The 21,425-nt window shown below is 33.4% G+C and overlaps 6 protein-coding genes across 7 annotated transcripts; 5 read left to right on the top strand and 1 right to left on the bottom strand.

Moving 5' to 3' along the window:
- Positions 1-401: 401 nt before the first annotated feature.
- On the top strand, positions 402-4,044 carry LOC108574229 (argininosuccinate lyase). The gene is made up of 11 exons (XM_017936767.1): positions 402-474; positions 638-748; positions 1,396-1,482; positions 1,563-1,646; positions 1,992-2,123; positions 2,198-2,298; positions 2,595-2,788; positions 2,923-3,122; positions 3,372-3,596; positions 3,668-3,774; positions 3,839-4,044. The coding sequence occupies exons 1-11, from the start codon at positions 469-471 to the stop codon at positions 3,984-3,986; spliced, it is 1,395 nt and encodes a 464-aa protein (XP_017792256.1). The 5' UTR covers positions 402-468; the 3' UTR covers positions 3,987-4,044.
- A 216-nt stretch (positions 4,045-4,260) lies between these two features.
- LOC108574292 (very-long-chain 3-oxoacyl-CoA reductase-like) lies at positions 4,261-5,184 on the top strand. Its single transcript, XM_017936858.1, has one exon. It carries the CDS (start codon positions 4,261-4,263, stop codon positions 5,182-5,184), a length of 924 nt encoding a protein of 307 aa, XP_017792347.1.
- A 479-nt stretch (positions 5,185-5,663) lies between these two features.
- Positions 5,664-7,521, top strand: LOC108574291 (lanC-like protein 1). The gene is given in 8 exon segments (XM_017936857.1): positions 5,664-5,872; positions 5,938-6,117; positions 6,189-6,340; positions 6,413-6,713; positions 6,793-6,975; positions 7,053-7,199; positions 7,273-7,369; positions 7,445-7,521. Coding segments are annotated over 8 exon segments (1,344 nt in total). The 5' UTR covers positions 5,664-5,665.
- Positions 7,522-7,836: 315 nt separating this feature from the next.
- LOC108574299 (allantoinase) lies at positions 7,837-10,371 on the top strand. The gene is made up of 11 exons (XM_017936866.1): positions 7,837-7,980; positions 8,052-8,221; positions 8,528-8,642; positions 8,756-8,902; positions 8,986-9,031; positions 9,102-9,198; positions 9,291-9,477; positions 9,564-9,696; positions 9,785-9,957; positions 10,032-10,064; positions 10,140-10,371. The coding sequence occupies exons 1-11, from the start codon at positions 7,837-7,839 to the stop codon at positions 10,275-10,277; spliced, it is 1,383 nt and encodes a 460-aa protein (XP_017792355.1). The 3' UTR covers positions 10,278-10,371.
- A 572-nt stretch (positions 10,372-10,943) lies between these two features.
- Positions 10,944-12,961, top strand: LOC108574324. Of its 2 annotated transcripts, none has more exons than XM_017936894.1 (2): positions 10,944-11,179; positions 12,668-12,961. In XM_017936894.1, the coding sequence occupies exon 2, from the start codon at positions 12,668-12,670 to the stop codon at positions 12,959-12,961; it is 294 nt and encodes a 97-aa protein (XP_017792383.1). In that variant the 5' UTR covers positions 10,944-11,179. The 2 variants fall into 2 exon arrangements, with proteins under 2 accessions (XP_017792383.1, XP_017792382.1); XM_017936893.1 differs by lacking the exon at positions 10,944-11,179 and adding an exon at positions 11,487-11,539.
- Positions 12,962-14,988: 2,027 nt separating this feature from the next.
- LOC108574243 (FACT complex subunit spt16) lies at positions 14,989-20,820 on the bottom strand. Its single transcript, XM_017936791.1, is given in 21 exon segments — positions 14,989-15,049; positions 15,153-15,266; positions 15,328-15,393; positions 15,500-15,592; positions 15,654-15,822; positions 15,926-16,004; positions 16,088-16,271; positions 16,352-16,521; positions 16,606-16,737; positions 16,810-16,992; positions 17,068-17,449; positions 17,514-17,640; positions 17,643-17,672; positions 17,753-18,122; positions 18,209-18,544; positions 18,617-18,883; positions 18,976-19,122; positions 19,208-19,360; positions 19,444-19,608; positions 20,390-20,494; positions 20,579-20,820. Coding segments are annotated over 21 exon segments (3,348 nt in total). The 5' UTR covers positions 20,648-20,820; the 3' UTR covers positions 14,989-15,042.
- Between the last annotated feature and the right edge of the window lie 605 nt (positions 20,821-21,425).

Below are 21,425 nucleotides of genomic sequence, written 5' to 3'. Positions count from 1 at the left end.
AGATCGACTGATTGCATCTGTACGCTGATAAACAATGAATCATCGATATAATCTTGCGGTCAATTTCTCTGTTTTTATATTAAATATATTCCGCTTTTTGAACTTCGAGAAAAATGTTACTTTGAAAAACAGAGATAATAGTGATGATTATTGTTAAAATAAAGATCGATCAAACAACGATAGAAGTAACAGTATCGTCGAATGAAAGAATTCAAAACTAAATAGAGAAATTTCAACATCGATTAATCGATCGCATGTACACAATGTTACATGTATGTATTTAGTTTACTTCGACGCTATGCAAAGAATATCCAAGAAAGTTATCCAAGAAAGATAAAATGATGACCTTTCTCTCAACATCGCTAAAACATATGCGAATCTTTCATCATTGCGATCTCGGGGTGTGCATTTCGCGTTTATCTCGAGGCGGTATTTCGTGTGAGAACGTGTCGCAACTGTGCTGGAACGATGCAGGTAAATTTACCTTTCTGCGACGTACACGCATTACATCATATTATATCGATTAATGAGATTAAGAGATTAGACAAATCTCAATTTACGAAACGATATTACTGTAAGAAGCGAAGATGCACGATTTACCAGGACACTGATTGTAGCTACGACTTCATGTAAATAGGCCCGCGAAAAGTTATGGGGAGGACGTTTCACAGAGGTCACCGATCCCCGATTCCACGATTTTAACGCATCGATCGGTGTTGACAAACGAATGTACGCCGAGGATATAGAGGTTCGTACGTAATAAACTGAAAATGCAAATTACAAAAACATTTATTATATCAAGGATGTACCGGATGGAGTATGCAAATAAAATCGGCTCCAAACGTAAAATATAGTTTTTCAGTTTTATTTGGTAAGAATATACTGTATACTTGGGTTATATTTTGTGTAGTGGTTCGTTAAATTCATATGCGCATGCGCGACAGCGTCGAATACCATTCAGTGTGACATGCGGAAATATATAATATATACGAAATATAACCGAAGGATTACAAACCACACGTTTCAAGTATTACATATGTATGTATGCACCAACAAATTAATATATTGGTATGTGTATATACCAACGATTTAAGCGCAACAGAGATTCTGTATGTGCAAATGAAAAACAAAAGAAGAATATCTAGACATATTGCGAATGAAAAATAGAAAAATGTCATAGAGAGAAAAAAGTGCTTTGTCTACTCTTGTCACAAGTAGTTGAATCATTCTTAAAGAATGTACATGCTTTTGATAACGTTACGAGACAAAATACTTAAACAGATATCATAAAAGAGATGAAATAAATAATTAATTTTTATTAAGAGAGAACAAATTATAAATCTATCACACAAACTTGTTACAAATATTATATACTTTATACTATTAACACCATAGGGCAGCGTAGCGTACGCGAGAGTAATACATGCAGCTAATCTTCTTTCAAACGAAGAATTACAAGCCATACTGGGCGGTCTCGGAAAGGTAATACAAGAAAAGGAAATTAAATTGACAAGCGAGAAAAAAAAAGGTCAGACGTAAAAAAAGGAACGTTTTTGGTGCAGGTGAAAGCTGAATGGGAAAAGAATGAATTTACCATACACGTTGAAGATGAGGACATACACAGCGCGAACGAGCGTCGACTTTCGGTACAGTTGCAGGAAGCGATATTGTGAGGTCGTAAATTAAACAAGAAGAATAAAAATGGAAGGACAAAATTTTACTATTTTACGACCTCGCTATATCGCTTCCACCAACTGTACATACATACAAAGTTAATTAATCGTGATACTTATTTTTATCTTTAGTTTTATCGAAACGGAACTGCTTATCGCTGTGATTATGCCATATACTAATTGTGAAACCACTTTCTTTATTTATTTAATTCATTTGCACACGTGCTTTTTGCATAGTGGTCTCAGTTTGCGTTCCATTCACATTTCTTTTTAGAAACAATGATGATTTTCGTAAAATTTGAATTGACCCAATGATAGGAATTAATTGGAGATACGGCGAAGAAATTACATACAGGAAGAAGTCGTAACGATCAAACGATAACCGACACGAAATTATGGCTTCGAAGATCTATAGATACGCTTTCGATGAAAGTGATTAAAGTGGTCCAGGTACGAGAAAGCCGAACTTACGAAGTCTCAGCGAAAAGGGAAACTGTAATTCAACACATATCCATTGTGTACAGGTTTTGGTCGATCGTGCTGAGAAAGATAAAGAGATTATTATGCCTGGCTACACGCACATGCAACGCGCGCAACCAGTAAAGTGGAGCCAGTGGTTGCTCAGGTATAAATAAGTGAATATACGATGTAAATATGCATCATTAATTAGAGATCTCTCTTTAAGAATTTGTATCTTAACAGGTTCATTGTCCAAAGAATAAGAGCATGAAGTTTTAACTTAATCGTCCAATGAAATTCACGTTTTGTTTAGGATCGAGTTCTTACATTTAACCCTTTGAAATCTGAGCAATTTTTCCGTCTTTTATTTGAAACTCAATATCTCGAAAACTAAAGAAAGTATCTGTACCATTCCATTGGATGAATTTAGTTACTTAAAAATGTATAATTGATGATTCGTAGTTACGCGTGGTACGCAAAAGCGGATTTTGAGAGGTTGCAAGAGATTCGAATGCGAGTAAACGTCTTGCCTTTGGGCAGTGGAGCAATAGCGGGGAATCCTTTTCAAATCGATCGATGCTTATTGGCCAGCGAATTGAATTTTCATGGAATAACCTGGAACAGCATGCACGCGATAGGTGACAGAGATTTCGTTGGTAAGAATGCACGTTTCGGGTAGCGTATTTGAATGTTTACCAAGGAGAATATTAAAAATGCAAATGAGAAAAACAAACCTGGTAAAGTTGTGTGAAGTACGTAAGAAAAAGAAACAAATTTCTTCTGTCTCAAGCTGAGTTTCTCTTTTGGTCCTCGTTAACGGCGATCCATCTCAGTCGTCTATGCGAGGATTTGATCATTTATAGCAGTGAGGAATTCGGTTTCGTCAGGTTCACCGATCAATTTTCAACAGGAAGCAGTTTGATGCCTCAAAAACGTAATCCGGACTGTATGGAATTGATACGTGGAAAATCTGGCACCCTGCTTGGAAAAGTTTGTATTTTAAATGATTTATGTTACTGTTGTTCAATTATTAAGACAATATTTCAAACATATTTTCCAAATTTTATGAAAAAACATAATCGCTTTCTCGTTCCACAACTTCTTCCCACTTTTTCGGTAGAGCCATTACATACACCATTCCTGTAAAACTTCTTTAGTTTTTCGTTAAAATATTTTGCACTTTCACCACGAACTTACGGGATGTCCTAATATATTCTTGCATGATGTTTCACGTTTTAGTGTATGGGTTTCATGATCACCTTGAAAGGAATTCCGTCCACTTATAATAAGGATCTTCAGGAAGATAAGGAAGCATTGTTTTCCACGTTCGACGCCTTAGATAGCATGCTTGTTATTGTTGCGAGAGCCCTAGAAACTCTTGAAGTGAATAACAGGAAATGCGCAGAAGCCCTGACACCTAGTATGTTGTCAACAGACATGGTGTATTATCTTGTTCGAAAAGGAGTTAGTATTTCGAGTATGAAGAAAATAAATTATAACGTATTAATTTTTGATCAGATTCATAATTTGAACAGATTCCATTTAGAGAAGCTCATTATTTGACTGGAAAAGTTGTAGTTCTGTCAGAATCTCTTGGAGTGTCTCTTAGCGAGTTAAGTCTCGAACAATTGCAAACAGTGAGGTGAGCAATTCCACCAAAAGTTTGTTTTATTAATATTTTCCATATTTTCAATCGTATTTTTCAGTAAATGCTTTCAAAAGGACGTAAAAAATATTTGGAATTTCGCCAGCAGCGTGGAACAGTATAAAGTTGCAGGTGGAACCAGTATAACAGCAATGGAAATGCAAATTAGCCATCTTCGAACTTGGTTGCAGCAAATAAATCCTGTCTAGCGAGTAAAAATAATAAAATGTAGTATTTAGTCAATGAAGAATACTTCAGAAATAAAAGGCCAGAATATATAATTTTCGTTCGACTGTTTCACGATTCTGCAATATGTCATCTCTCCGCGATCATTGAGTCTATATAAAAAACTCCTCTTCCTCATTTTTCATCCGAAGGTGACGAATTACGCAAAAGGATAAATGAAGCCAGCTAATTTATCAGTCGTCCTTTGACGCTCGCCGTAAAGTGGATCGGAAACCGCGTAGCTATCACGAGCAAATTATGTCGGTCAAGAAAATAGGTTACGCGGCGATCGTATACTGGGGCTACAAATTTTCCCGCAATATAATATACAAAGTCTATAAGAACTTTTTCTCAGCATCTACTGTCGATTTGTGCTCGATGGGTAAATGGGCGGTTGTAACTGGTTGCTCTCATGGCATAGGAAGAGCTTACGCAGAGGCATTAGCGAGGATAGGATTGAATTTGATTCTAGTCAGTCCTGATACGGAAAATTTGAAGACTATCGCGAGTAATATTGAGACGATGTACAATGTAAGAACAAAAGTGATCAAACTAGACCTATCACAAGGTCTGGAGACGTATGACGTGATCGAAAAAGAGATGTTTGGCTTGGAAATCGGCGTATTGATCAACAATCTTGGCATGTCATATCCGCATCCGGAATATTTCCTCGATCTTCCTCATAAAGAGAAGATATACATGAGTATCGTGCACTGTAACGTGATTGTTGTGACTAATATGTGTCGTATTCTATTACCACAAATGGTTGTCAGAGGAAAAGGAGTGATAGTGAATGTAGCCTCGATGGTAGCGGTAATACCGAGCCCCCTATTAACTGTGTTCGCAGCTACGAAGGCGTACATCGTGAAATTTAGCAAGGATATGCAAATAGAGTACGGGAAACACGGTGTGATCGTACAGTGCTTGTTGCCGGGCACGGTAACGAATCACACGACTGATTCGCCAAGATCGGGGTGGATGATCCCAACGCCAGAAAAGTACGTTCAAAGCGCTATTAGAACTATAGGCAAAGAAAACGTGACGACTGGATTTTTACAACACTCTATTTTGATTGGAATAATCAAATTTATCTATCGGATATCACCGAGTTACATCATCATTTGGATGATCAATATTATGGAAGGAAATCGGAATAATGTACTACGTCGATACGTCGGATGATTTTATAGAAATATTTCAATATACGAAACTTAAGGAAGACACTTGTAGATGTCCTCTTTTTATACGGTAGAATAATAATAAACATTTATTGCAATTTGACTTTAAACTTAATGTGAAAAAAAATTAGAATTAAAAGGGACTACATATGTTCGAAAGCGTCACGATTTCTAACATTTCCAGAAATGGTAACTATCTTGGAAATCTCTGGGTTAGTGTGGTTTCGTAAGAACTGCGTGAGGTCTGAGGTTATGCTTATTTTCTAGTGGATTCATAACCTCAGGTATCATTATGTTTTCATGAATTTAAGATAATCCTTGGTTCATACATACAATATGATGCGTCGAATATTATCTACATCGTATACACTGCAATTTTGTTGCAGCAATGTAAACAGATCTTTATATTTGAATTCTTATATCTCAATAACTTGATTGGGCATTGTCTAGTTACAAAGGGAATCCTTACCGGCTTCACGCTGTCAATGTGTCGACTTTGTTTTCAAGCAGTTTTCACATATAAAATCAATAGTGAAAAAGCGTATGCTGTACAATATATAAATAGAATTAAGTTGTTCAGACACATAAGTTATATCAAAATGGGTAGTTCTCGACATTATGCTATGGAATATGAAGATTATCATCCTAATATAAGTAAGAGTTCGATTGATGTGAATTTGGATACAGGGGAGGTAATTACACATTATTTTTAAATATATGTAAAATATGTGTAAATTTAACAAAATTTGTTTGTTAGCTCAAAGAAAGCTTTAAAGATATGCTTCGCACGCGTTCAGAGGAATTATTGATGACTTTGGAAACAAAAGAAGATTATTGGATGAAATATGGTGATTATTCTGTATACACTGGAATAGCTGGAATTGCATTTATGTTTTACAAATATGGAAAGTGCTTTAACAAACCTGATTACATTGATGTGTGTATCTTTGAATACTTTTATATCTTTAAAAACTGAGATGTTTTTAAAATATATACTTTTCTTGGCAGAGAGCAATGGAATTATTAAAAACATGTGTAGATAAATTCAAAAGTAAAAGAGAAATAACTTTTTTAACTGGTAGTGTAGGACCATTAGCATTGAGTGCGGTTGTTTTATATTCTCAAGGGCATCATGCGGAAGCACATAAAATGATTTCTGGGTATAAACTTTTGTAACATTTTATAACATTTTTCTATAAATATACTGAATTTATTTATACATTATTTTTTAGAGTAAAATCAGTATCTTCTGTTGTTTTGAATGAGAGTAGTTCCATACCTGATGAATTACTATATGGAAGAGCTGGTTATCTATATACTCTTTTATTTTTAAATGCAAATATATCTCCCCCTCCTATACAGGATGAGCTTATTAAACAGGTATTATCATATAGCAATGAAAAGTAAATTTAAAGAAAAGATAACAGTGTTTTAACAATTATAAACAAATATGCCAGGTCATTGCACTTATAATTAAATCTGGAAATCTGTGCTGCACATGGACTAGGTGGGATACTTTATATGTTACTACAGGTAGACACAAGTTTTTCTAATTTAATATTTTATAAAATAAATAATACAGAGACAGTCTATATGTCTGTTTCTTTTATAGGCACGACAGTACTTAACACAAACTCAATTAGAGAAAGACATAAAGCCAGCATTAGAATTTCTTCAACATTTACGATACCCTTCTGGAAACTTCCCATCATCTATTGGAAGCACCACTGATAAATTGGTGCATTGGTGTCATGGAGCACCAGGAATGACTATGTTATTTTGTTTAGCTCATAAAGTTATTATCATTTAATTTATACAATCGTTAATGATGCTAAATATTGTTTATGTATAATTAAATGTACATTTATACAGGTATATCAAGATGAGAATTATTTAAAGACTGCTGTACAATGTGGAGAAGTAATTTGGTCAAGAGGGTTGCTTAGAAAAGGCAATGGAATCTGTCATGGAGTAGCTGGAAATGCATACACATTTTTGTGTCTTTTCCAAGAGACAAAGGTTACATTCAATTTATACTAAAGATATAATACAAATTTTAATAGATATTAATCAAGTATTAATTTTTAAACAGGATTTGAAATATTTACACAGAGCTTCTAAGTTTGCACAATGGTGCATTTCCTCACATGAACAGAGAATTCCTGATAGCCCATTTTCATTATTCGAAGGTATTTCATTATAAATTCTTTCAGCCTACACTCATTGTTTTTTATTGAACTAATAATATGCGCATATTGTTTTAGGTCTTGGTGGTACCATTTATTTTTTAGTTGATATACTACATCCGCTCTCGGCGAAATTCCCAGCATACACCCTTTAAAATAAATACCCATTCATAATAATTACTTTTTAACAAACTATTATTTTAAATATATATGTTGTTTTTTTAAGTATGTACGTTACTGTTGTAAATCTTACACTTTGCAAATTAACTTAAAAATAATTGTTTTGTTGCATAATATACAATACATGATTATTTTCACACTTGTGTCAACAATAATCAAGTACACCGCTACTTTGTCAGATAAGATATTCATAATTTAAACAATTCTAGATAATTTTGTTACTATTTCGCGGATGGTCTTATGTAGGATTACATGTGCATCACAGTATCCTCAAACGTTCCAGAATGAACATGCAAAATAAGATACGTATATTTCTTTCGAAAAATGTTGTATTCAATAATAAAGTGCAACCAGCTATTTTAATTATTAAAAATGGCAAAATAGAGGAGATTCTCGAAAATGTTACCAAGCATAAAATAGTATCAGTGTTACAAGTGAGTATTCCAGAATATTCTTTGAATGGAACCTGTTCGCAGAAACCTGTTTTATCACAAGCGATTTCCAGAATTATCCAGGAATCGTGATCGAAGATTTTGGTTCTCTGGTAATTATGCCCGGAATTGTAGATTCGCATGTACACATAAACGAACCTGGTAGAACCGAATGGGAAGGATTTAGAACGGCTACAAGAGCGGCAGCTGTCGGTGGAATTACGACGATAGCGGACATGCCATTGTAAATTGAAACCACTGAAATCATACCTACACTCTCATTTCTATTTAGAATTATTTCTTTTTTTAATTGTTATACTACGTTAGGCATTTTCTACGTATTATCATCAAATTTAATTCATTGATAGTATAATTTTTCATATGTAACTGAAAATCGTCATCGTTCGAATCACCCATACTTTGGTAAATAAGGAAGAACAAAACGAAGCACTTTAGGTAGTACAATATTACACCAATAAATTTCGACACATATTTTTAACTGTATACGTTTAATAATGTCAATAATATACTTACTTTCTATTACGTACAGAAATTCTATTCCGCCAACCACAACGGTGGATAATCTTAAAACAAAAGCAGACAAAGCGCGTGACATGATATACGTGGATTTGGCATTTTGGGGCGGAATAATTCCAGGAAATCAGGTTGATCAATAACACCTTTCATGCTGAATCACTATCGAAATTTTGATATCAATCAACGAAAAATTTAAATTATAGAACGCACAGAATAAAACGAATAAAATTTTAATTTATAGAACGAACTGCAACCCTTAGTTGAAGCTGGAGTAGTGGGATTTAAATGCTTCCTGTGTCCAAGCGGAGTGGATGAGTTCCCCTGTGTAAAGGAGGACGACGTTAACAAAGCTTTGGAGAAATTAAAATCGACTCGATCTGTTCTAGCGGTATTTTCAATGAATTCATCAAAATTTTACAATAATACATTCGCAATCGGACGAGAATAATTTATCAGATGCTTTAATTACAGTTTCACGCCGAATACGTGAAAAAGAATACAGTTACTTCCGCGAAAGGTGATTGACAATTTCCTGTTCATTCATTATTTCAAACACACTGAATTTTCACTGAAAAATTTTTATTCAGGTGATCCTACCTGTTATGAGACTTTTTTACGAACACGACCATCTGAAATGGAGATAAATGCTATTAAAATGATTTGTCACTGGTGCGAGAAATCCAAGTAAGAAATATTCAACGACTTGCGTTGTACTTGTCATTTAGAGAGACAAAAGAACAATATGTTTAAGTGTTGTTTTAACGGAATTAATATAGCGTTCGATGTCATATCGTCCATTTATCAACCGCTGATGCTTTGGATCTAATAAAAGCCACGAAAGGTAAAGGCGCCCCGATAACAGCGGAAACCTGCCACCATTATCTTCTGCTGTCCGCAGAAGAAGTGCCAGTATGCGCCACCGAATTCAAATGTTGCCCTCCTATTCGAGACAAAGTTAATCGAGTAATTGCAAAATAATATTTTTCTGTGATACAGCAAAACGAAGATAATTTTTATAACATAGAAAAGTTGTTAACGTTATTATTTAGGATAAATTATGGGATGGCCTGAGAAATAAAGTGATAGACATGGTCGTCTCGGACCATTCGCCTTGCACGGAGGAATTGAAAACTAAGGGCAATTTTTTAACCGCTTGGGGTGGTATTTCATCATTGCAGTTCGGTCTGTGTTGAAATTCTACGATACTTTTTATTATTCCTTTAATGACACACTTTATTCGTAAAGATTCCTTTTCTTTCTCGCGTGGCAGGTTTATCGTTATTATGGACAGCTGCAAGATTAAAAAGTGTAGGGTTGACGGAGATATCGAGGTTATTAAGCGCTGCCCCAGCAAAACTTTGCGGGCTGAATGATCGAAAGGGTACCTTGTCTGTGGGTATGGATGCAGATTTCGTGATATGGGATCCGGAAAAAATGTTCAAAGTAAGAAATAAAAAAAGAAATCTAACATATAAAGCAATCGAATGGATTGAAATGTATGCATTATTGTTTTACAGGTTGAAAGGAATCATATTCTTTTCAAGAACAAGGTAAGTAAGGTGAAACATTGGGAAAGAATAGATCGAAAGAGTATTTTTTTTTTCATCTATCGAAATTCGTTTCAGTTAACACCGTACGAAAATAGAATTCTGTACGGAAAAGTTGAGGCAACTGTACTTAGGGGTGAATACATTTTTAAGGACAACCAATTATGCGAGAAACCCGTTGGCAACTTGTTACTAAAGAAAAATTTCTTAGACTAGTGTAGATAAATTGTTCTATTTTTGCGTTTGTCTTAGAAGCTTTTATATTTAAGATTGTAGATGAATGAAAGAGCCGTCGATTTGGCAGGTCAGGAGGGACAATTGGTAAAAGTGAAACGTCGACCATGGTGCATTGGTAAACCGGACGTTCATCGTTATACATTGGTTAATGGACCACTAATATTCATGACGAGTCGTACGATGGTATTTGTAAAAGCGTAAAGAGAAATGCTTAACAGACTCGCTTCGTTGAATCTAAAGTATTTATAGTGTTGATATAGCATTCGAAATATTTCAAAGTATATATACATACGTATACGTATGTAACAAATTGTTACATTCGACAAAATTCGCAAAATTCGCAATAAAGCTATCAAAAATATTTGCTACATTAACTATAAAAAAGAAATCGCACCTTAATATCCATTACGTCTTCAATTCTACCATAAGTATACATAAAGTATGAGAAGCACTGCGAATTCTCTCAAAAATTCCTGATCACGCAAGATATAATTACGCGGATGCTGTTTCATTTAATACAATCTCTCATGGTAGTTCTCATAAACAAGGGGAAATTGTAGTCATTACAGGTTATACCGTGAAGTCAGCAGTAAACAGAAATCACAGTGGTGCCAGTGTCTCCACTGACAGTAGGGAGATGTACTGACAGGGATATAGAGAAGGACGAGTGGGTGAACGAAAGCAAAACTGATGATCGTGTGTGTTCCTTCCTGTAGTTTTAAACTAAGTGGAGGATGAATCCTCCTGGTCGGATGGATGTAGAGGAGTGGCGTGCTACCGTCGTCGTCCCCGTGAGCATCTCGCATATAAAAGCCGCTTCTGCCTGCCGCGCGCTTAGTTTCGTTCTGTAGCGACCGATTGTGAAACAACACGCTCTCGACGTGAGTACTATTCACAAGATAGTTTTTACGAATGCCCTGGCTTACTTTCTTTTACCGCTAACCCCGAACAATTGCGCGGACGCCGGTCAATCATCTTTGACCAGTTTCTGAACGTTCCCACTGCCTCTACTGTGTATAATCGGTGCTCGCTCTGTCAATTTAACGTTGAATTGATGTAAGTCAAATTTTTCGTCACTTAGAATCCCCCCCATTAATGTTCTTTATTCATCAAGCGTAAAATGAGTGAGAAAGTTTATTCCGGAAACTTGAATCTCGCTTTGATTTTAATGTTTGTGAGAGTGAAAGTGTGGATACCTTTTTTTAATGAACAAAATTAACTATCAGATAGAAAAAACAAAGGTAGATAGCGAAGATGAAAATGTTAATTATTTCACGAAGCGATGTAGATAGGTAGAAGCATAATGCAGGGTTTACATAATTTCGCTGAACCGTTCAGCTCTACTGTGGGATCGCTTAAATGTTGCGTAAATAAAATATCGACGTAGATCTCGTCTTGTTTTACTACTTTGTTTCACAATTATCGAATAATGAACTATGATAGAAAGTTGGATCTAGGAAAATGGTATTATATATGTTATTTGTCCCCTTGCTCAAAAGACTTTTTTGTCAGTTTTGGTATAAAGAAATATATTGATTTCAATTTCGGCTCCTTTGTTTTATTTTATGACATTTTTAAATTAATTTAAAAAATTGCTTAAACAATGACACATTTTATTTAATTTCGTAAATTTTAATTTAAATTTGATCATAGTCGTAATTCGCGCGTGTTAATTCACGCGCGAATGATTTCATTCTAATTTAAATTCACGATCGTAAAATCTTTCGGGAACACTAGTACAATTATGTTATATTAATATCAAAATTTCACTTTTTCATTCATTGAACATACATTGTATGGATCAACATTTTTCAGTAAAATGAATTTGATTTGTATCATATTGTTTATTACGTGTTTGTTATTATTTTTCCATTTTCATGATTCGAACTTTATCATGATGCACGTAATATAATCGTAGTAACGTGTATCGATTCAGAAAAATCGATGATGAACTTAAAGAAATTGATGGTACTTAACCAATCATTTTTTTCACTTTGCGGATATTTGTTCTTTACGAGAAAATACCATACTTGGCGCTTCTCGTAAATTCACACACATTCTCCGTTGCATCAGAAATACGCTTGCAAGAACCGGATCAAGCATCCCTCTCACATGACAAAATAGGAGGTAGATATCGTTCCAAATTCCAACCTTTTTCTACATGAAGAGAAGCGGGGGCACGCTCTCAGATTACGCGTACCTTTTTATCGAAACAAGCTTAACCTCGTCTAATGATTAGAAATAACACATTATTTATATGTTAAAATATTTTTTAGAAAGTATTGCTTAGAAATAAAATACTTTAAACAGCATTCAGATAACTACTTAGATATAAGATAATCAATCAATTTGTATGTCATTCTTTTCAGATGGAAATCCGTTTTATATTATTAGTAACGCTATTTGTTGTGGGAGTAGCTATGGCATTTCCACAGAAGGATGGTCAAATTTTTAGTAATGAAGCTATAAAACAAGCGCAAAACACCTATCTTATTCCAAAAGATGCGACAATACAAAAGGTTCAAGAAGGCATTGAATTGGCAGCTTATGAGTCGATTCCTGGTGATCAGAAGATCAACCTTTTTGAAATCCTAGGAGAACACGTTCCACCGGAAGTTGTGAACAATCTTCAAACCCAAATCGATCAGATAGGACGAAATTAGACTTGTTTCCTCTTCTTCATGATCACTGTCATTATTTCCTTGTAAAAAATGTTTTAGACCTAAGTTTTGTAACGACTATTTATAAAATGTGATAAATTTTATCATACTTCTTTTATATGATGTACTTAAACTTTTTCCTTTTTTCATAAATAAACGAGTGAAAATGACGTATCCCGCTTTTAAGGCCTTTAATTTCTAATCGATTGTTATCGATTATTTGGAATAACATTCAGAACTTTCTTCACGACACAATTCAGTAATAAAAAAAGTTTAAATGTTCAATCATAAAAATGTTCGTTTGATGAAAGATGATTTATTTTCTTCGACTTTATAAAATTTGTTACATACTTAAAATATTTTAAACTGGCCTTTTGCCAATGTCATTTGTAAAAAAGGGTATTACAACACACATTCCGAGTAACATCATTCTTTGTTAAAACAAAAAAAAGAAACATCATTCACAAATTGTGAAACGTTGAAATAAGTCACCTGCCAAAATTATATATGTACCTAGTGATGTCGTGGAGAAAGCTGCAGAACCACTAACCAGAGATGCACTTTCACTTCACCTACATTTACATTATTATTGAAACAGTTTTTCTTTGGCATTTATTATATGGCATTGCCAAGGAATTTGAACGTAATATCAAATTGCCGGTAGGCTTCCTTCCACGTTTTTTAATGAACACATTGAGAAGAGGATTCAAAAAATGAGTCAAGGCTACGACAAATTTCGTAAAGTTGCACTTTCATTTTGCTTTCACTTTCGCACGAACCTATCGATATTCCTTTCCTCTTCTTTTGAACTTAATAGGAAAGTAGTTACGTAAGATCTGAAGGATGAATCAATTTTCATTTAGATCTCGCGATGTCGCAGACCAGAAATATACTTTTAGTATGGTGGAAATAAATATTTACTGATAGTGCTGTTATTAAAAACGTGAGTATGATTGTATTATATTAAATAGCAAATGATAATCCATCCTGTGGGCGCTCTATCAATAAGTGATAATGTTTTGTACATTAATGATAGATAACTTAAAAAGTATTTATTTTGTTTACTAAGGTACAAATTTCAAAACTATACGAACAAAATTATCAAAGATTTTGATCCATTTCAGCTTTCTCCGCTTAGTAAATTAATATCTATGTCCGATATCTTATGTACGATAGTTATCACTAGTGCATTGTCTTGCATTGAGAGCGTATTACAATTATACCTGTAAGTGTTCCTATTCTGTTTATTACAATCACGAATTCATTTTCATGTTCATTCGATAGAGAACAATATCATAACAGATGAAACAACTTGTTTCATTTTCTCCTTTCATATATATGTATGTATATATACAAGGTGCCCAATTTTAGTCTTTAATGCGAAGTTCTCGTAAACCACCCGCTGTATGAAAAGTGGTTCAGAGAGGAATTGAATTGTTTCGACGAGGGGGGGCATAATCTGGAGTAATTAGGTTTTCTGTATATGGACGCATAAAGATCATATGAAGGTATTTGATACGGCAGGTAGTTTACATGTAATTCACATTTATAGATTAAAATTGGACACCCTGTATGTATGTGTATATATATATATGTATATATCTGTACAATGAATGCCGTTTCAATGCTTTCATGCACTTTTCATTTACGAACTTAATAAGTTATTACAAATATGTTTCAATACTACTAGCAAACGAACAATGGAATGAAATGATACGTGTTAGTAACTATATTATATAATTAAGATCGACGTTTGTTTCTGTTTACTTAAAAAGAGATTTTTACATACAAGTGATAAAAAATGTGTTCGTACATAAATTTACGTTAAATTACTCATACAACTTCATACATGTTACACCGCTATCACCGTGCTGCCAAGTATTCAAGCCTTGGTAGCACATTATCGAACTTTTAAGTAATATCAACGAATCGTTTGCTAACAGTTTAAATGAATCAATGCAAGAAAATGTACTATTTTTGTAACTTAATCGACGTACTGTAAGTAAGAAAGTTTAATATACAATTCAACATTCGGTTTTCGTGTTTTAATATGTGCTTGACTTCCAATAAATTGATGATCCTCCTTATTTTCTGTAACATGTAACACATATGTGTAAAAGTAATGCAAAAAAAAAAAAAAATATAACAAAATTCAGTACGAATTTTATTCTATATAATGCACACTCATACATACTTAGATTTCTTCGACCCCCTATCATTTTTTTCTGCGCTATCCTCACGAGATCGTTTCCTACTGCTAGACGAGTTATGTTTATCATGTTTATCGTGTTTGTCGCTCTTCTTAGGACTAAACAGAAAACAAGAGCAAATGTAATGTCATCGAATGTATAAATATATATGTTAATCACCTGTGTTTGGATGATTTGGAAGGAGACACTTTCTTGTGTGATCCTCCACTCCGCGATCGATCCGATCTTTAATTATTAAAGTACAGACTTAACACAATTTTATAACAAAATTATGTACTTCTATGTCTAATACCTTAGAAAGCTACGTTATTTAAAACACGTGACTTCTTACCTATGTTTGTCAGAAGACGACGACTTTTTGTCTTTACTACTGGACGAACTTTTACTTTTTGAACTGGAAGAACTCTTGTGCTTCGAATTATGCCTGCGAATTATATGTATAAGTTAACAAGAAATTTAAAGAAGTATGAGATTAAATAATATACCTGTCCTTTGATGGCGACACTGAATGTTTTCGATTAGATTTTTTCTTTTTGCTTGAATTATAATCATCGTGGAATCGATCTTCTCCTCGTTCCTTATCTTCCTTGGCAGCTTCTCGTTCTAAATCGGACCAATCTTTGCCAGATTCTTCAGAAGAACCTAATTCCTCCTCTAAAAAACAAATGTCCCAAGTGAAAAAAAAGTAAATAATGAAAAAACAATACAAGCATCTTTATTCTATTTGTAACATTAAAATAAAATTTCTAAATATTACCTTCACTGACCGAATCTTCTGACGCTTCAGAGTACTCAGAATCATCATCAGATTCCTCTTCGCTGTCCATGTCAGATGGCTAGAAAGTAATACATTGCAACATATTGCTCTTATAACGAAAGAAAATTATATTTTTCATAGTTGTCTAAATAAATTCCACACCTCGTAAGCATCATCCTCTTCTTCTTCTTCATCATCGACATCTTCGTTCTCTGCATCACTTTCTGGATCCAAGAAACTCCATCCACCACTGTCAAAGAAACCTTCAGGATCGTCTGTAATCGTTTTCATAATTTTTGTCCAATTCAAAGATTGTACACCTTCCGTGTATCTGATGTCGCACGAACTAAAAAGAATATAATACATTTATATTCCGTTCTTTAGAAATTAATTGAATGGAGAAACAAAAGGCGCAATCAAGCTTACTTCAACCATTCTTTTACATGATCCAGCATGTTCATAGGTATGGCGTTTAACATCGCAACCTTCCTATGATAGTCTTTGAAGACAAAAATCATATCAAAATTCTTAAGGTGAAATTGTACTCTTTCAAAATGAACAAGTTCAACATCCTCCAAAGTGATAACGAACGGAGGCTGAAATATGGAGATAAACATTATTGTTAATATTCTTACATTAAAATTTAATATGAAGATAATTAGGGATAGAATGATGTTTACCCATTCTGTAAGATTAACCAAACATCCACTGGTGGGCTGCAGAAGAACAGTACTTCTGTATGGTGCACCAGGAAATCCTAGTTCTCGGAAAGGTGTATCAAATTCGATCTCCTGTTTCGTCATACTTTCAACCTAAAATAACGTTGATTATTTCTGAGACATTGATTGATTTTGCAAAATCGAACATAAAATATCAAATATTACCTTTTCGCAGAAGCTCTTGAACGCAGTTTTTAATTTGTGCCTAAGTTCTCGTTCCGATTGTTCAGCAGCAAGGTCGTCACGATCATGCATATGTTGATGCTTTCCTAAATCTGTCGTAATTTCACCAACTTCAGTATAGAACTGTACATCTACATGTTTCTTTTTACCAAACATTATTGCATGCTGAAAATGATTTATAAGTACTTAGTGATTGATTGTTAACAAAAGTGAATGAGAAAAATAAAAAAAGATATGTACTTTTAAATGAAAATGAAGCAATATGATCATTTCACCATCACATGGTTGGAAAAAGGCATTCTTAATGTTATTGTAAAGAATATCAACTTTATCTCCTCTAACCGAAGTATAACGGAATCCATTCACATGTGCTTCTAAGCCTCCTGTCATTCTTTTCGAAACAATATTCGGTCGAATGTATAAGTCTTTTAATTTTGGATTACCCTTATTTTGGGATAATATTAAAGTGTCTTGTTTTACAAGATCCTCCTTTTCCCTCTCTTCTGCTTCTCTATTTTTGAATTTCTTTTGAACTTCTTTGATCAGTCTGAAGGCTGTATTTAAATTAGAAGATGGTGCTGAAATTTCACCAGGCTCTTTGGTGTTTGTACTTCGATATGTTCTAAAAAAAAAAACACATGAATAAAAATTTCACTAATGTTTATACCAACACTGTTTATACTAACACTTCTTTAACAAATGTAGCATCGGGTTGTGGATAAGATCCACCTTCGTTTCGACCCATTGTGGCACCAGGGTGAAAAAAATTTATTCTGAGATACGTGTAATCTCCCTCTACTGACTGAGAAATGTAATGGGCAGTATTACAGTTTCATATTTTTTATCTGAAATACATATATGTAATGGAAGGTATCACAAATAATGTACAAAATTTATTTTTCAAACAAATGCAAGTTGCACTTACCAACGTATAATTTCAATTCTTTTACTTCCGGTTCCCGTGGCATATGACTCAGACTTTTGTACGATATTGTTGATTTCCGTATTTTTTCTTGTTCTTTCCCGCCAGATTGTTGAGCTAACCGAGCTTTTGCAACTTCGTTTAATTGTTGTGCAAGTTCTTTTTGATGTTGTTTTCTTTTTTCCTCCGAACTGTGTTCAGTTCTTAATTTGGATTCTATCACTGCTGTTCTTTTTCCACGATCAAGTATTCCAGGTTTAGGTTCATTTTCCTTTCCACTTCCTTCTTCTTCCTCTTCCTCATCATCTTTAACAAATATTCCAATGTTTTTCACTTTTTTCTTTGATGGTGTTAAATTTGTAGCGGGTTGTCCCTGAAATAAATGACTTCATTGCAATTTTCATATTTTAATGTATAAAGGAAAAGTTACAAGAATCTAAATACAACAAAAGTCAGTACCTCATTAACCATGACTGTATCACCAATGAAAAGAGCATAGACTTTTCCTCCTTTATCAGCAGCTTCCGAATTTGCTAGATTCGCCAAACCAACGTTCACATTAAATACCATGCCCTTCTTTATTACTGCATGAGTTTTTGGACCAATAAGTAAAGAACTTTCTCTGAATTCGATACCCATCGCAAATCCGAAGTTTTTAGTTAAATGATCTATCATTTCCGGTTTTTGATCTTTTACATATTTAACACCTGTTTCATATACTTCACTTATTTTCACTCCAGCCATCAATTTCTTCAGAATCTCTTCTTCTAATTGCAAAAGAAAGTTATAATTATCCTAAAATAAACGGATTTCATTAGAACGTATGTAATACATACCTACAATATATACCTATTATATAAAATTTACCTCAATCAGTTTAGTGGGATTCACTAACAATGTTCGAACTATATTGGAACAATAGGACTTGTAACGTGCTCCGAGGGAACAAACAATTACACCAAAATGCAAAATGTTTTTATCACTAACAACACTGAACTTCAAAGAATAGTTTCCACCACTTTGTATTATTGCAGGATAACACATATCTACTTGGGTAACATCAACACCAGTTACATACTTCTTATTTGTAATAGCCGCATCTACACCTTCAGCAAGCTTTGAATGCTTAACTTGCTAAAATACAAATTATTGTATGTTATAATCAATTTCCACATATATACATTTATGGGTTTATGCAAATTTTTATATCAATAAAAATTAAATACCTTATCAGAATCTATAATTTCCATAATTTGATCCTTAAGGTACTTTGTAAAAACGTCTACAGACACTAAACATGCTTTCTTTATGGTAAGAATTTCAGCATCCTCTTTTGGACACATTACATATGCAGCTGCAGCACTCACATCAACCTAATACAGTAATATATATTATAAAGTAATAATCATAATGTTTGATATTATACTATATTACAAAAAAAAAACAATTATATTGTACAGTATCAAAAGATTCTGATTTCAAAGCAGCTCTCCATGCATCCATAAAGGCACCTGGATAATTTTCTTTCGAAAAAACGCCCAATGTTTTACCCTTTTTACTTTGTTTTACAGTTTCAATGAGTTTGGCAAAATTGGCTTTATCCTCATCATTCTAAAAAGGAAGATCAACATAAACATTAACTGTCAACATAACTTAAACTGTCTGAACAAAATATAAATTATAAAGATACATACTCTATCTCTCACAAATAATTTCACAGGAGGCACTCCAGTCTCTTCCGTTTTCTGATTTTCAAGCTTCCTTAAAAATTCAATCTTTTTCTTACTAGCCAAGAAGCAAATAGATTCTTCAGATAAAATCATGATAGTATCTGTAAGTTCATAACTGAGGAGCCATGTCTAAAATAAAGTAACAATATTAATTTACTCCTCTACAAACTTAAATACTATAATATAACACTTAATATTATAACATAGAAAGTTACAATACTTCAGTTACATAATTAAAGTTTACTTTGACATTTACAATTTCCAACATGTTTTTAAGTTTTCCCACCATTAAAAATTGCGAATACAATGTACAGTTGCTCATAGAGGTATTTGAATGGTTATATCCTAAATTATAATTTATATAAAAACTAATATTTCCTTCATGTTTGCTTTGCTGATACATGGCTTTCTCTGTGGTACCCTTCCATGGAAGTCATTGTTCCAGAAAACTCTGTGAAATATTTTGTCTTTTCTGAAGCTATTAGCAAGCATTACAGGAAATTGATGAGCAAAAGAGCTTGGTTTGTCCTTTATTTGCTAGATATTTACTATTCTCTATGTAAAACCTATTTCTCACACAGGTATGTTCACACTCAAAGTTTTACCAATTCCATATATATAGTCAGATTTTTTCTAATTTTACCCACACATTTTCAAGGCTTGCATCTTACATTAATTGCAGTATTATTGTGGAAATTTGAGTGCAATGTGTGTATTTCATTGTTAATAGTTTAGGATGTAAACATTTGAATATTTTTATGAATAAGTGTACTTATAAAAGGTATAAAACTTCATGAAAATCAGCTGTTTGAACTCACAAAAATTAGGTTATCTAGTTGTTTTCAAATTTACAACAGAGAATGCAAGAAGAAAATTATTGAAATATAATAATATAAAAAATTTTTCTTACTTGTAACGCTGTGGATTTACTATAAACGATATCCTCGTCTGTGCCCACAGCAGACACGAGGCAATCCATTTTACTAAAACTGTCATCTGTACCAACTTCTCCATCCTGCTTAACAAAAACGGTTATTCGTATTTATTGAACGATTATACCTATACTTAACGACGAAATAAAACATTACGAATTCTTTACCTTCCATGCGGTGTAAAGACGCTTCATGCGCCGAAAGAATGTCTCTTTGTCAACGGATACGTTTGCCATAGCTTCTTGTTTTCAACTCTTTCAGCGTAGCACAACACGCGGTTGTATAAAATCAACTCGACATAAAATTATAACAAATCTTCCTAGAGTAAAGGATAACGAACTAAACATTCAGACGATAGAAAATTCCGTAATATTATCACATTTTCCTTGATATTCCTTATAAAACAAGTAATGCGATCAAAATTCGTCGTTCGATGCGGAGATGGCGGGATTTATAACCAAACCGTAACTGTAATCCACAAACTGCGGACCACGCGGCGGGAAAAATTTGATGTGGCGTAGTTCGCAGATAAAAGAAAACCTACAACGCTCCAAGTGGTTCAGTATTAAACTAACTTTAACATTACAATATTTACAATTTTGATGACTAGTTTTTGTAGTTGTAAATTATCATAGAGTTTGTATTTTAAATTGCCTTGTAAATAAATCTTACGAAACAATTAAAGGTTTGCCGAATATTTTGCATGAATTACATTTTTTTTAAATTATTCATTCATTACAATGTTAATTAAATTGTAATTGATTTTTTTTAACATTATGAGGTATAAAACTATACATACATTTTAGAAAACAAAAATAAACTACATTAATAATGCAGATTAAGAAGATTTTATTAATATTCAATATTGTATTAAATAAAAAGGATAAAACACTAATGTATAATTTTATTATTTTTGTTGCACATGCGTTACTATCCATAAATAATAAATATGGTGCCTATAAGAGAAAACGTTGATTATGGTATCTTAAGTTTGTTTACTCTATGACTAATATT

Source organism: Habropoda laboriosa, unplaced genomic scaffold, assembly GCF_001263275.1.
Source record: "Habropoda laboriosa isolate 0110345459 unplaced genomic scaffold, ASM126327v1 scaffold176, whole genome shotgun sequence".
NCBI classification, from domain to species: Eukaryota; Metazoa; Arthropoda; class Insecta; order Hymenoptera; family Apidae; genus Habropoda; species Habropoda laboriosa.
Note: the sequence above shows the minus strand (reverse complement) of the source record. Positions and strands in the feature narration are given on the sequence as shown.